Here is a 13,643-nt window from a genome sequence, read left to right as displayed (position 1 = left end):
ATAGGCTCTGGACGCACAGGCTGTACGGCCATGGTTCATGGGCCTAGCCGCTCCGTGGCATGTGGGATTTTCCTAGACCAGGGCACGAACCCGTGTTCCCTGCATCGGCAGGCGGACTGTCAACCACTGCGCCACCAGGGAAGCCCGAAAAATACCTTTAAGAATTGAGATAATAAGTAACATATACACACGTATTCATATTAATTCCCATGGGAAACTAATTTATGGTTAATTATTTTCACGTTTTGTTTTTAATTTATGTGTATTGAATTTGGCTCCTTTCTCATTCATGTAAAAAATAATTTGGGTATAAAGAACTTTGGGTAGGAGAAAAAAATCATGGCAGTTTGGGGGCTTGTGTGAGTTTTAATCAAATCAAATGCATTACTTTGTTCCTAGGAACATCGGAATCGTGTATTTCATGACTTCCGAAATGGCTTATGCCGCAATCTTGTTTGCACTGGTAAGTATTTTGTTTCGTTTATGCATAGTTTTTCTTCTTAGTTTTGCTCTTTCTCTATCCTATCATGCAGTGAGGCCTGTGACATAGTCCAGCTCGCTCTACTATCATTTCTAGAATTTCTGAAGTTGAGAATGAGCTGTAGTTAACTTTTGAAATTAGGTTCTATACCTGAAACTGCAGAAGACTTGTTCTGGCGCTCATACCTCATCTCTGCCTTTTAAACCAGTTTTGGGGTTTGTGTATTTTCTGAATAGTTTTAGCATACAGGAATGAATTATATATAGCATACACAAAATGAATTATGTTAAGAAACTGTGTTTTAGAAGTGTTTATCATGGCCTTTTTGGGATTTTTTGCCAGAATCAGACCAGTTTATGTTTTGGTATATTTCACTGTGAAGAAAAACAAACTGGGGCAGGGCAGGTGGACAGTCAGAGCAGACAAAACAAATGGATTCAGTAGCCTCCCATCTCTACACTGGAAATATAGTCTTAGTATTGATACTAGATTAATAATCTAAACTAGACTTCTGGATAGAGGGAAGAACCTGGATTTTTTTTTTTTTTTAATTTTTGAGGTATACACACAAATAAAGAACCGCGTGGGTTCTGAAGGCCAACTGCAAAGTTATATGCAGATTTTCAGCTGTGAGACCCTAACCCCTGAGTTGTTCAAGGGTCAACTGTATAGACAAACAGAAGGTGCCATTTGCCATTAACCATTTCCTTATTTGAGAATGAAAAATACTTTTTTGTTTTCTAGAAAGAGTTCTTAGTACTTATAGAACTCACACATTGATATGAATTACTGCTGTGGTTACATGGTTTTATTTTTAAGCATTACTTGCAAGGCTGCCCTCAGATAAGTTTTGTGTTTTTTTTTTTTTAATTTATTTTTGGCTGTGTTGGGTCTTCGTTTCTGTGCAAGGGCTTTCTCTAGTTGTGGTGAGCAGGGGCCACTCTTCATCGCGGTGCGCAGGCCTCTCACTGTTGCGGCCTCTCGTTGCGGAGCACAGGCTCAGTAGTTGTGGCTCACGGGCCTAGTTGCTCCGCGGCATGTGGGATCTTCCCAGACCAGGGCTCGAACCCATGTCCCCTGCATTGGCAGGCAGATCCTCAACCACTGCGCCACCAGGGAAGCCCCAGATAAGTTTTTGAAGTGCCGATGCTTGCTTCTTTCTGATTTTTCAGAACAGTGGGTAATATGTTGTTAAATAAGTACTGAATAACATTTATGTATAAAATGTATAAATAAATATATGCAAAGTACCACTCCTCTCTTCAAGGAGTAGTTGTTTAATCAGAGATAAAAAGATAACATTAAGAACCTAAGGCAGGGCCTACAGACTTTTTCTGTGAAGTGTCATACAGTAAATACCTTAGACTTTGCACACCATATGTTCTCTGTTACAAGTTATAAACTTGTGGCAGTATATAAACAAATGGGCATGGCCACATGGCAGTAAAACTTTATTTACAAAAACAGGCATTGGGCTGGATCTAGAAGGGAGTAAAGGTAATTTGCAAGTGTGAGGTATGTACAGTAAATGATCCTAAATTTTCCTAAGAGAGGGAAGGTGACTAGCTGAGGTGATCGGAGAAGAGATGAAATTGTGATTTAAGCTATAGGTGAGTTTCAGACTTGGAGAAGAAGGGATTTTAAGTTAGGGGACTGGTATAAAAAGTAATCCATAGATGGCTAAGGAGATACGTTTAAAGAAGTATAGTGGGGCTTCCCTGGTGGCGCAGTGGTTGAGAGTCCGCCTGCCGATGCAGGGAACATGGGTTCATGCCCCGGTCCAGGAAGATCCCACATGCCGCGGAGCGGCTGGGCCCGTGAGCCATGGCCGCTGAGCCTGCATGTCCGGAGCCTGTGCTCTGCAATGGGAGAGGCCACAACAGTGAGAGGCCCACATACCGCAAAAAAAAAAAAAAAAAAAAAGGAAGTATAGTGGACAAGTTTGGTGGAGAGGAAGGTTTGAGATGTGTTAGAGACGTATGTTAGGACCAGAGTATAGAGTGGAGGACCTTGAATATCAGTTTTAAATTTTATCTGGAGGCAATTTAAAATAACGAGTCACAAATTCAAAGCAGTATTTTAGAAATATTTGACCATGGATTATTTTGAAGTGTGGAGCTGATAGATGCAGGGAAACCTAGTTATTAGCCTATAATAGTTATTTCTACCTGTATTTTTCAAAGTCTAAATTAGCATAATAATTGTGGGACTAGTAAAGAATTAGAAGGGATAGCCTTGCATATTAGCTTACCTCAGACCTGTTATAAATCATTTAGCAGAAGGGGATGAATGAATTCTAAACAAAGCATAAATAATTACTGCTGGAGGATTATGTCTTTTTAGAAGTATTCTAACGTTACACAACAAAATTTTCAAAAATAATTCTCTGTTAACCTTGGATTAAATACTCAGAAATAGACTGAAGAAAATTATACTCCTGAGATTCATTTATGAGTGTATAGCTTATCAGTCATCCTTGATTTGCACAGTCACTTTAGACCATTTTTTTAAAAACTTTGTTACAGGACTGGGAAAAGGTAACTTGTTGAGCAGAAAGCTGCTTATGGTAATGTGCATGACAGATAATGCCAGTAATTTGCAAATGCTTTTGAATTACTGATGAAGTGAATGAAGCTTAGGTTACATTAGAAATATATGTTAAAGAGTATTATGGCACCAAATTGAAGGATATAATGGAGTTTTGTGTTTGTTTTGTTTTTTTTAAGATTTGTTTACCCGAGGTATTGATATACAAGCTGTGAATGTGGTAATAAACTTTGACTTCCCAAAGCTGGCAGAGACCTATCTCCATCGTATTGGAAGATCAGGTGAGGAAAAGGAAGGAGATGTTCTTCGTGGAAGTTGTTTGAGAAGTTTAATCACTAAATTTTGTTCCTTTGTAGAGTGTGGTAGCAGTTAGAACAGTGAATTAAAACTAATTTAGTTGTTTGATGTATCAAATTAATTTCTAATTCTTCCAGAACATTTATTTTAAAAAGTTACAGTAACTTTATGCTTAATTTAAGATTCACAAATGAGAACCTCACTTTTCTAACTGTACTGTTTAGTATGTATATTCTGGCAATTTTTGACAGAAATGAGCACCCGTGTTTTCATTTGAAAAAGGTAAAATAGAAGTACTACTTTAGGCTGTGAAACCTGAAGTTGTAATGTGTGTATGGGTTCATATACTCAGAATGGCACTGAACAAAAACATAAATCCTGTATGGATTTGCCACTTACAGACTAGTGCTTGCACATTGATTCCCATATTTAACTGTTTTATTAATTAAAATTGGTTTTTGTTAGGTCGCTTTGGTCATCTTGGCTTAGCCATCAACTTGATCACATATGATGATCGCTTCAACCTGAAAAGTATTGAGGAGCAGCTGGGAACAGAAATCAAACCTATCCCAAGTAACATTGACAAGAGCCTGTATGTGGCAGAATACCACAGCGAGCCTGTAGAAGATGAGAAACCTTAACAAGCATGTGTGTACCCGACAAAATAGCAAAGTGAGCATAATGTTTAAAGAAAGGAAATCAAGGTCCTCTTTCCTGGGGGAAATTTGATGTTCCATGATATATAATTAGCAATAAAGGATGCAGTACCTCTTGGCATAAATGACAGTAAACAGGAAGTATGTCTGTTGAAGTTGTGATCTTATTGGAGAATCCATAAATGCGGTTCACTTGAATACAGTCTTCCTAAGTAATGTAGTATGTGAGCAGTACTTAAGACAAATTCAGGCTTCTAAAATAATGGAAGCAAAAAAGAATCTTAGCAGTTTTGAATATGAAAATATTTTTGCTCTTTTCCTTTATCGGTCATCTCTGTTAGTGTTCACTCTTAATTTCTAATGGGAACCTTAATAAATTATGTTAAATTACCTGTAAAATGTTATTGCTAAAGGTGTAATCAGGTTATAATGATAACTGTCTTATTTTAAATGCCCGCTCTGGTTTCCTGCAGATGGTTTCTCATCTTTTGGTGACTGTTGGGCTCTGGTAGAAATGCTTAAAACCAGGCTTAACATAGGGAAAAACCTCTAAAACAGCCTACATTCCTCTAAGGAAAATCTGATTTAATTTGAGAGCTGATAATTTCCAAATCAGCAGTGAACGTTCTACCTGTTACTATTTTTAGATTTTTCAAATTACTCTCTTCACTTTAACCTTTTTATCCTAATTTAAATGTCAAACACAAAACCCTTGGACAAATATAAAACTAGCCCATGTTTGCTAATACATTGGCAGGCTGTTGAGTTCATGTACAGTTTAAAAAAAAATTTTTTTGTTTTTAATTGTCATAGAGACTGCTGCCTGTTACCAGAACTTTCAGGATTTCATTCTGTCTCTGGGATACATAGCAGAAATTTCTTAATCCTGAGTGGATTCTATAGTAGGCAGACAGGCTCAGTAGAAGCTGTTATAGAGAGCAGTGGAATGGGGATTGTGAACACCTATGTATCTTAGTTCATATTGCTTTCATGGCATTAATTTTAGGCTTCTTTTTTCTTTAGGTTTTGATAAACTACAGAAGGCTCGTTTGGATCTGTGACACATCGATTTTGGGGGGATGCTCTTCTCTTTGTGGGTTTTTCATCTTCTTTTATTTTGGAACTATGAAGACTTAAAAGAGCTCAGACATTTTTTCTTTTTTTTTAATTGGTGAAGAGAAAAAAGCTGAAAAGGAATTTACCTTTTTTGTTCCACTTGTTTGCACTGTGTGCTGACTGAACATTAGTTGCACTAACGGCTGGTTTTTAAAAAATGTTTTCTGGGGAATGGGGACAAGGAAGGAGGAGAAAGAAGAGAAGGGGAGAAACCCTAAAAAGAGAAGAATCTTGATGAACACAAGCTTGTCTGCGATTTCAAAATTCTCCAACAGCTGACTCTTGAGTGCATTTCAACTTCTCCCTGGTTACTCATCCGTTTTTTAAGCCTGAAGAGCTTATTACTTATTTGTGCAAAGTGCCTTATGCTATGAGACCATTCAGAATATCATCTTTTAGACACAGCCCAAGGAATCAACAGTAGTATTGTTTTTTTCTTTTTTCTTTCTTCTTAAAATTTTTGTCTTTCTGTTTTGGTTTCAAGTTGAAGTCTCTCTCTTCCCTTTCTACCCGATACTGAAGCCCAGGGCTGGAAGATGAAACGTATTAGTAATGTTAAACACCATTTTCTTTTTCTTTATGTGGAGGAGTTGATATGCAACTGCAGTTCATCCGCACTGTAAATACATGTATTTAAAAAAAAAAAAACAATCCCAAGTAAAAATTTCTTCTGGGCTGAGTAGATGCAACATCATCGCTCCCAAAGGAAAGAGCAGTCTATCATTGCAGGAGCCATATGACAAGCCTTTTGTGCTCTATAGCAGAACACTAAAGACTGGTTTACATACGCCTCCAGTAGCAGTTATGGCACTTGATGTGTAGACATGTCAGAGCCTTTGACCCTCTTTCCTCTGTGGCAAAGCGTGTCCCATAGAAAATTGGGTGTGTATACTTGTGTAAACTTTGTAAATAGGTTTTTTTCTGGGTTCATATATATATATACATATATATATATATATATATATATATTTTTTTTTTTTTTTGGATGAAGGTTGCTGGGATTAAGGGGATTAGAGTGATTATGGGAGCAGCTAAGATGAGAGGGGCTCAGTTTTCCGCAACACTAAATTCTAAAAAAGTACTTTGGCTTCTTACTGTAGAGAGCAGACCTCTACAGGGACACCCTCTGTTGGAAAAGGGACCCAGAAGTCTGGGATCACTGCTGCCACACTTCGTCTCATACAGTACCTTTGGAGGAGGCCTGATGGAGAGAGCAAGGAAGCTTCAGAGACCTGTAATTCAAGATGTTATTTTTGAGACGCTCTCTCTGACAATGTTTCTTCCCCCCCTTTTAAAAGTTTGAGAAACTTTTTAAGCTCAACAAAAGGGGACAAAGAATAATTTGCCTTGCAGTGTGGCAGTTTGATTGAGTGGCAGTTTCTTTGAGCAGTATATGTATAAAGCATGGATTTGCATTTCAGAATATTAGCCAGTACCAGCTGTGGTAAGATTAGCAGTTCTGGGGCTTACTTTCTGTGGATCTTCTCCTGTACTGTGTAAGTGTATTGCCCTCTGCCCACCTTGATACATAAACTTGCAGGAATGGGCAACCCCTGAGAGCTGTTAACTTTGATGCTACAGAAAGCTGCTTGCCATCCTCTTGCTTTGTGAGAAGAATTATCTGTCATTTTGCATTGTAAATTGCTGGCAAATGCATTACAGTCAATAGTGTTGCTTTAAATTGTGCCCCTCCCAACATGCTTGATGTTTGGCCTGATGTCCAGGCAAAAGGAGTGAGATGAAGCAAAACCAGTGAACTTTTTTTTTTTAATGTTTTTAATTCCCTTTTAACCCAGTGTACTAGGTCAATTAGGAGGCATCTAGGATTTTTTTTTAGAAAAAGGAAAAAATAAAATTAAAAAAATTTTATTTCCATATGCCATTGTTTTCCAAAACCCTAAAATATTGCAAGATGTGTCCTGCATAAACTTTCATGCTTAACTCATCTGGAAAAAGAAATCAGTTATTCAGAGTTGCTTTTTGACTCTGCGTAGTTCTAAGCAAAATTGTGACTCACCCAAAATTCCTTGAGGATCAAAATCCTGCAGATGCCTCCTGGTCAGACATAGCCCTAACTCCTTAAAAACTGTAGCAAGAGCTGCACAGTACAAACCCCAAAAAGAATAACTGATTTATCTGGTAGCCAAGCCACATGTGTCTATCCAGCCAATGTTGGTTACTAAATACAAGGCCTACTTAAGGAAGTAACCTTTTTCCAGGGAGGGGTGGGGGGAGGGGATTTAAAAGGCATAAACTTTTGACCAAAAATCTTGCCCTTGTACTGATGCAGCTCTCTCTTTCTCCCCCACCTCTGGCGAGATGAGAGGAATCATTCATTATAGAAGAAAAACAAGGAATGCTCACAGATGAAATTTTGTGTCTCGCTAGAGAGTGTGTGGGTGACTAAGCAGCGCAGTCTTTTTTGCCATCCTCAGACTGTGCTCTGCCTGGTGCCACATGCCTGTGGGTCCTTCTAAAAGCACAGACTTTAAATTGTAAGTATTACTGAAGTACAGCCTCTGATGAGGAGTGGCACTTAAAACTATCTGGGACACCACTATTGGACACAGTCTTGTAGAGGCAGCTGTCCAGTTCTGGTGCTTGTCTCGAATAGGAATTGTTAAATGGAAAGATGCTCAAAGGACTAGGTCAAAGCCTAGTCTTTTTTTTTTTTTTTTTTTTTTAATCGCCCTTACAATAAGGAGCATTGTTACTATTGGAAGTTGTTTTTGTGTTCCTTGCAGTATTGGGTGTTTCTTTTAAGTAATGATAATATTTTTCCACTGGTTTATTTGGATGAAAACTATTTGCCCTATTTTTAATATTTAAATTACATTCAGCACCTGCTCTAACCAGTGGTTATACAGTTGTGTGATGGGTTGTGGGCTGTACACAGCTTGCTGCCTCTGTCCTTCTCTTTTCCTTGCATTCCGATGGAGAAACTTTCTTGCCTTTTCCCTTCGTAATGGAATGGAATAAGTTTATTCTAAAATGATCTTCCATGGGAAGAAGGGAGAGAGAAACCTAAATATAATCTCTAAATTATTTTCAAGTTCGTCCCAGCATCATAATATGGGTTGGCCCCAAAGACTGGGGGGAGGGGGGAGGCAATTGGTTATCAATATTTGTTTTCAGAATGAGATGGGAGCATCTTTCCTTTGCCATGTGCTTTGTGTTAGAGGTCATCATGCTTTGGGGTTAGAACCAGACAACTTGCCAGCACAAAGCCTTGAGTGTAAATTGTTGGAATCAAAACATCTCATTCTGATCACTTGATTTTTTTTTTTTAATAGGGGTGGGAGGGAGGTTACTTTGCCCCAAAAGGGAGGGTATCTGCACTAAGGATTTAGAAACACTTTGGAAGCTCATAACCTCATCAGAACCTGCCTTTAGTCACACTCCTGACCTTATAGATGAGTAACAAAAAGATGAAATAAGTTCTTGGGAATTAAGCCATGTTATTTTTTTTTTTTAAATTTGCGGTACGCGGGCCTCTCACTGCCGTGGCCTCTCCCATTGCGGAGCACAGGCTCCGGACGCGCAGGCTCAGCGGCAATGGCTCACGGACGCAGCCGTTCTGTGGCATGTGGGATCTTCCCGTACCGGGGCACGAACCCGTGTCCCCTGCATCAGCAGGCGGACTCTCAACCACTGCGCCACCAGGGAAGCCCCAAGCCATGTTATTTTAATTTGCTCCTTTTTCAACGTTCTGTGTCTCTTAAGCTGTTATTGTGGAATCATTTTCTGGCTAAATAACCTTTGTCAAGCAAAATTATTGGCCTCGTGGGAGCTGACGTCAGTCACCTTTGGTGAATTTAAGTGGACTTCGGTGAGCTTATAGTTGTACTTTATATCCTTAAAGGTAGTTTTTTAAAACTTCCAAAGAAAACCCACTCTCCTTTCTGATCTAAAAACTCATCTTTGGGGTAAAGAGTTCAGTGTCCAAAGGTTGTAACAGTTCATGAGGTAAGAGGGCGCTAGCCTGGCACCTGGATTCTGCCCCTCCGTAGCTGACAGATTCCAACAGAAGTGTGTTTAAATTCTCCAGTAGACAATACTGGGCCGGGGGGGGGGGGGGGGAGGGGGAGGGTTCGATTGCTAAGGTACAGGCTGCTGTACTTTACCCAGTGGTTGTGAGGGAGGGTCCCTGGAGAAAACCAAGTCGCTAGTCCCTTTTTTGAAACAAAATTAAAACTTGAAAAAAAATTTTTGTTTAGTACAAAATGGGATAGAATTTTAATGTCCCTAGCCACAAGGGACCAGTTCCACTGAGAAGTGAACAGTGGGGACTCAATTTTGAAAACATTCGGGGAAAGGGAAAATTGGCTTTCTGTTAATTGGCAAATGTTCCAGTGGGGCTGTTTTTGTTGGAATGTGTTATGTTGTATGTACACATATATGGACCAGAGTGTCTGCTGAGTTTATAAAGTTAAAAGCTGGTTGATAAAATCCTGATTTTTGTTACTTTATCACAATAAAAGCCCACTGGAACTTCAGATGTGTGTGTGGTGTGTCTTTAGCATCAGGCTGTGCAGTTTAGGAATACTTGGCTTTGAAGTCATTTTTACTTAACTCACATTCTGGTAAAGCAGTAAGATTCTCAGCACTACTACTCTGAATAAATTAGGCGAGCACCTTTGTCCAGCCGCCTTCATTGTCCCACCGTTTGCATTTCTCTCTGTTTTCATAGCCTAAACACAGAACAGATAATCAGTTGGAAAGGAGAGAGATGTTGGTCCACAGTATGTCCGGGGGACTGCCAGTAGTCAGTCACCTCCTAGAAATTGTTTAGATATTTTAGAAAGTTGAACAAAAATTACTTAGGAATTAACAATATGAATGGAATTTGTATTCTGAGACCGAGAAATACTAATGAAAGAAATCAAAAGACCTAAATAATTGGAGAAATCCAGACACAAAGCTGGACACAGCATCCTCACCCCCCACCCCAAAAGAAATGCTTCATTCAGTATAACAAAATAATGTTCCAGACATGTATGCTGAAAACTGCAAAATGTGCTGATGAGAGAAATCAGGCCTGAAGACATAGTCTTCCAATCCATGAATATGACACCTCTTTTTGTCAGTTCCCCAGTTTCATCTGTAGGTTCAGAGTATTTCCTTCCAGTCAGTCCCAGCAAGCTTTTTGACAAGATAGCCACAAGATAATTCTAAAATTCATATGGAAAGGCAAACCGCCATAACAGTTTTGGAAAAGAACAAAATTGGAGGACTCATGACCTGATTTCAAAATAGAGGAAGCTACAGCAGTCAAGAAATTTGTAAATTCAGTTCTTTCACTACAGTACACTGAAGAAATGTAGGGAGACGACAGACATGCCATCAACCTTTTCATCTAAGGAGCAAAGAACGGATGTGTACTGTCTGGCCGAAGATCAATTTTTCTTGTAGATGCTGTGTGGGCAGTTATTTGCTCCTAGTTCATTAGGTGCATTTCCATTATCCTGTTAATCTAATCGCGGAACAGCATACAGCTATCTCTCTGCCTCTGGATTTGTCCCACCCTCCCTCAGTTTACTGTCTCCAGAGATTGACCTGTATGAACCATGTAAATATTTCCTCGGCTCTCTGGCTCCCACTTGGCTTTGCTCACCAGGGATTCCCCCTCAGGAAATTACAAAAAGAGTGAGGGAGGAGTTTGTATTCCTTTAATTAACCTTCCCATAAGATGCCTCTAGCTGCTTTGTTTCTCAACTGGAGATCTCTGCTGCTGAGTCTGTCTCCCTCCATTTTCTGGTAACCATCCTCTCCCCTTGGTAGATTTTCCCTACACCCATGCTTTTGTAAATAGGCCAGATGTAAATAAACTCTCCTCAAATTTTCCTATGCCATCTGTTTCTTGTTGGGACCCAGACAGAGTAATTGGTACCAGAAGTGGCCCCAGGAAACAGACTCTTAAAATGAGATTCTGGGATTGGGTTAGTTATATTTGATGAGCTCAATGATAACCTCCTTATGGGGGTTGGTGGATGGGATGGAACATGAATAATTCATGGTATACAGTGGCATCACAATTCAGATTTTCACTGGTAGTACCATGGGATTAAGTGCAGGTAAAGGTCGAGGCATAGGGAAATCAAGGGGCTGTGACAATCAGCAATAATACAACCTATGGACTGGGAGAAAATATTTGCAAATGATATGACCAACAAGGGGTTAATTTCCAAAATATACATACAGCTCATACAACTCAACAACAGAAAAACAATCCAATCAAAAAGTGGGGCCTCCCTGGTGGCGCAAGTGGTTGGGAGTCCGCCTGCCGATGCAGGGGATACGGGTTCGTGCCCCGGTCTGGGAGGATCCCATATGCCGCGGAGCGGCTGGGCCCGTGAGCCATGGCCGCTGAGCCTGCGCGTCCGGAGCCTGCGCGTCCGGAGCCTGTGCTCCGCGACGGGGGAGGCCACAACAGTGAGAGGCCCGCATACCGCAAAAGGAAAAAAAAAAAAAAAAAGTGGGCAGGGGGCTTCCCTGGTGTTGCAGTGGTTGAGAATCTGCCTGCTAATGCAGGGGACACGGGTTTGAGCCCTGGTCTGGGAAGATGCCACATGCCGCGGAGCAACTAGGCCCGTGAGCCACAACTACTGAGCCTGCGTGTCTGGAGCCTGTGCTCCGCAACAAGAGAGGCCGCGATAGTGAGAGGCCCGCACACTGCGATGAAGAGTGGCCCCCGCTTGCCATAACTAGAGAAAGCCCTCGCACAGAAATGAACACCCAGCACAGCAAAAATAAATAAATTAATTAATAAACTCCTACCCCCAACATCAAAAAAAAAAAAGTGGGCAGATAATCTAAATATTTCTCCAAAGAAGACATACAGATGGCCAAAAGGCACATGAAAAAATGCTCAATATCACTAATTATTAGAGAAATGCAAATCAAAATTACAATGAGATATCACCTCACTCTGGTCAGAATGGCCACCATCAAAAAGTCTACAAATAATAAATGCTGGAGAGGGTGTGGAGAAAGAGGAACCCTCCTACACTGTTGGTGCGAGTGTAAATTGGTGCAGCTGCTATGGAGAACAGTATGGAGTTTCCTTAAAAAACTAAAAATAGAATTACCATATGATCCTGCAACCCCACTCCTGGGCATATATCTGGAGAAAACTATAATTAGAAAAGATACATGCACCCCTATGTTCATAGCAGCACTATTTATGATAGCCAAGACACGGAAGCAACCTAAATGTCCATCAACAGATGAATGGATAAAGAAGATGTGATACATATATACAATGGAATATTACTCAGCCATAAAAAAGAATGAATGCCATTTGCCGCAGCATGGAAGGACCTAGAGATTATCATACTAAGTGAAGTAAGCCAGACAAAGACAAATATCATACGATATGCTTATATGTGGAATCTAAAAAAAAGATAAAAATGAACTTATTTACAAAACAAATAGACCCACAGACATAGAAAACAAATTTATGGTTACCAAAGGGGAAAGGTGGGGAGGGATAAATCAGGAGGATGGGATTAACATATACTCACTACTGTATATAAAATAGATAACCAACAAGGACCTACTGTATAGCACAGGGAACTATACTCAATATTCTGTAATAACCTCTAAGGGAAAAGAGTCTGGAAGAGTATATCTATCTACATATCTATATCTATAGATATATGTATCACTGAATCACTGTGCTGTATACCTGAAACACAGCATCGTAAATCAACTATACTTCAATTAAAAAAAATAATAACTTCCTTGTACCTTTCGTCCACCAACCACACACACACATAAAAGTGGTAGGCCTTTTAAAACTTGTTTTTGGCATGGGGTAAAAAAAAAAAAGAAAAGGCCTCAACTGCATACATAAGATTAAAAATATGAACATGCAATTAACATACAAACAGAACAAGAAGGCCTCCCTGGGAGTTTTGAAGAGGGTTCCTTATCTGTAGATAGCTTTGTCCTTAGCTAATTGGTTACTGTGTCCCTAGGACTGAAATAGATGGCAGCCTTCTAAAGTTTTACCTGATTTGTATACACAGAAGATCTCTGGATCTAATGAACAGAATCTGACTTGAGCCAGTCTGTTGATCTCTGAAGTTTCCAGGTGCGAGACAGTTAGCTGACACAGAGCCTCTTGAATAAAAATGAAGCCTTCCTCAAAAGGACTTGTGACCATTTGCTAGTGTGACTATATATTGGGGAAGAGGGAATAACTAGACTTTTGAGGACTACTGGGGGCCCAAAATGCTACAGGTCAGAATAAAGTCTTATGGAGGTCAAGTGATCCATGGAGTTTTGGCTTGGGTCCATCTCACAGTTGACATATTGGGTCCCCAAACCCAGGTCTAGATTGCGTAGTGAGAATTGACATCCTCAGAAACAGGCAAAATCACCAAATTAGTTCCCTGACCCATGGAATAATATTATGGTAGAAAATGCTACGTAGAAGCCACTAGAACTGCCTCTAACTACCAAAGTAGTGAACCAAAACCAATATCACATTCCTGAAGAGACTGCAGAGATTAGTTCCACCAATGAAGATTTAAAAGATGCAA

General features: G+C 39.9%; 1 protein-coding gene across 7 annotated transcripts in view; it reads left to right on the top strand.

Annotated features, from left to right (window-relative positions):
- Positions 1 to 9,593, top strand: part of DDX6 (DEAD-box helicase 6) — a 36,013-nt gene extending 26,420 nt beyond the window's left edge. For 6 of the 7 annotated variants that reach the window (XM_060104005.1, XM_060104007.1, XM_060104008.1 and 3 more), the window contains exons 11-14: positions 400 to 463; positions 3,208 to 3,309; positions 3,791 to 3,997; positions 5,005 to 9,593. In XM_060104005.1, the coding sequence (XP_059959988.1) occupies positions 400 to 463; positions 3,208 to 3,309; positions 3,791 to 3,966 (342 nt within the window). In that variant the 3' untranslated portion in view covers positions 3,967 to 3,997; positions 5,005 to 9,593. The remainder of the gene's footprint in view (positions 1 to 399; positions 464 to 3,207; positions 3,310 to 3,790; positions 3,998 to 5,004) is intronic. The other variant, XM_060104010.1, reaches the window with a different exon arrangement.
- The last annotated feature ends 4,050 nt before the right edge of the window (positions 9,594 to 13,643 follow it).

This window comes from Mesoplodon densirostris, chromosome 7 (genome assembly GCF_025265405.1).
Source record: "Mesoplodon densirostris isolate mMesDen1 chromosome 7, mMesDen1 primary haplotype, whole genome shotgun sequence".
Lineage (NCBI taxonomy): Eukaryota > Metazoa > Chordata > Mammalia > Artiodactyla > Ziphiidae > Mesoplodon > Mesoplodon densirostris.
The sequence above is the reverse complement of the archived record's forward strand: the minus strand, read 5'-3'. Positions and strand labels throughout refer to the sequence as shown.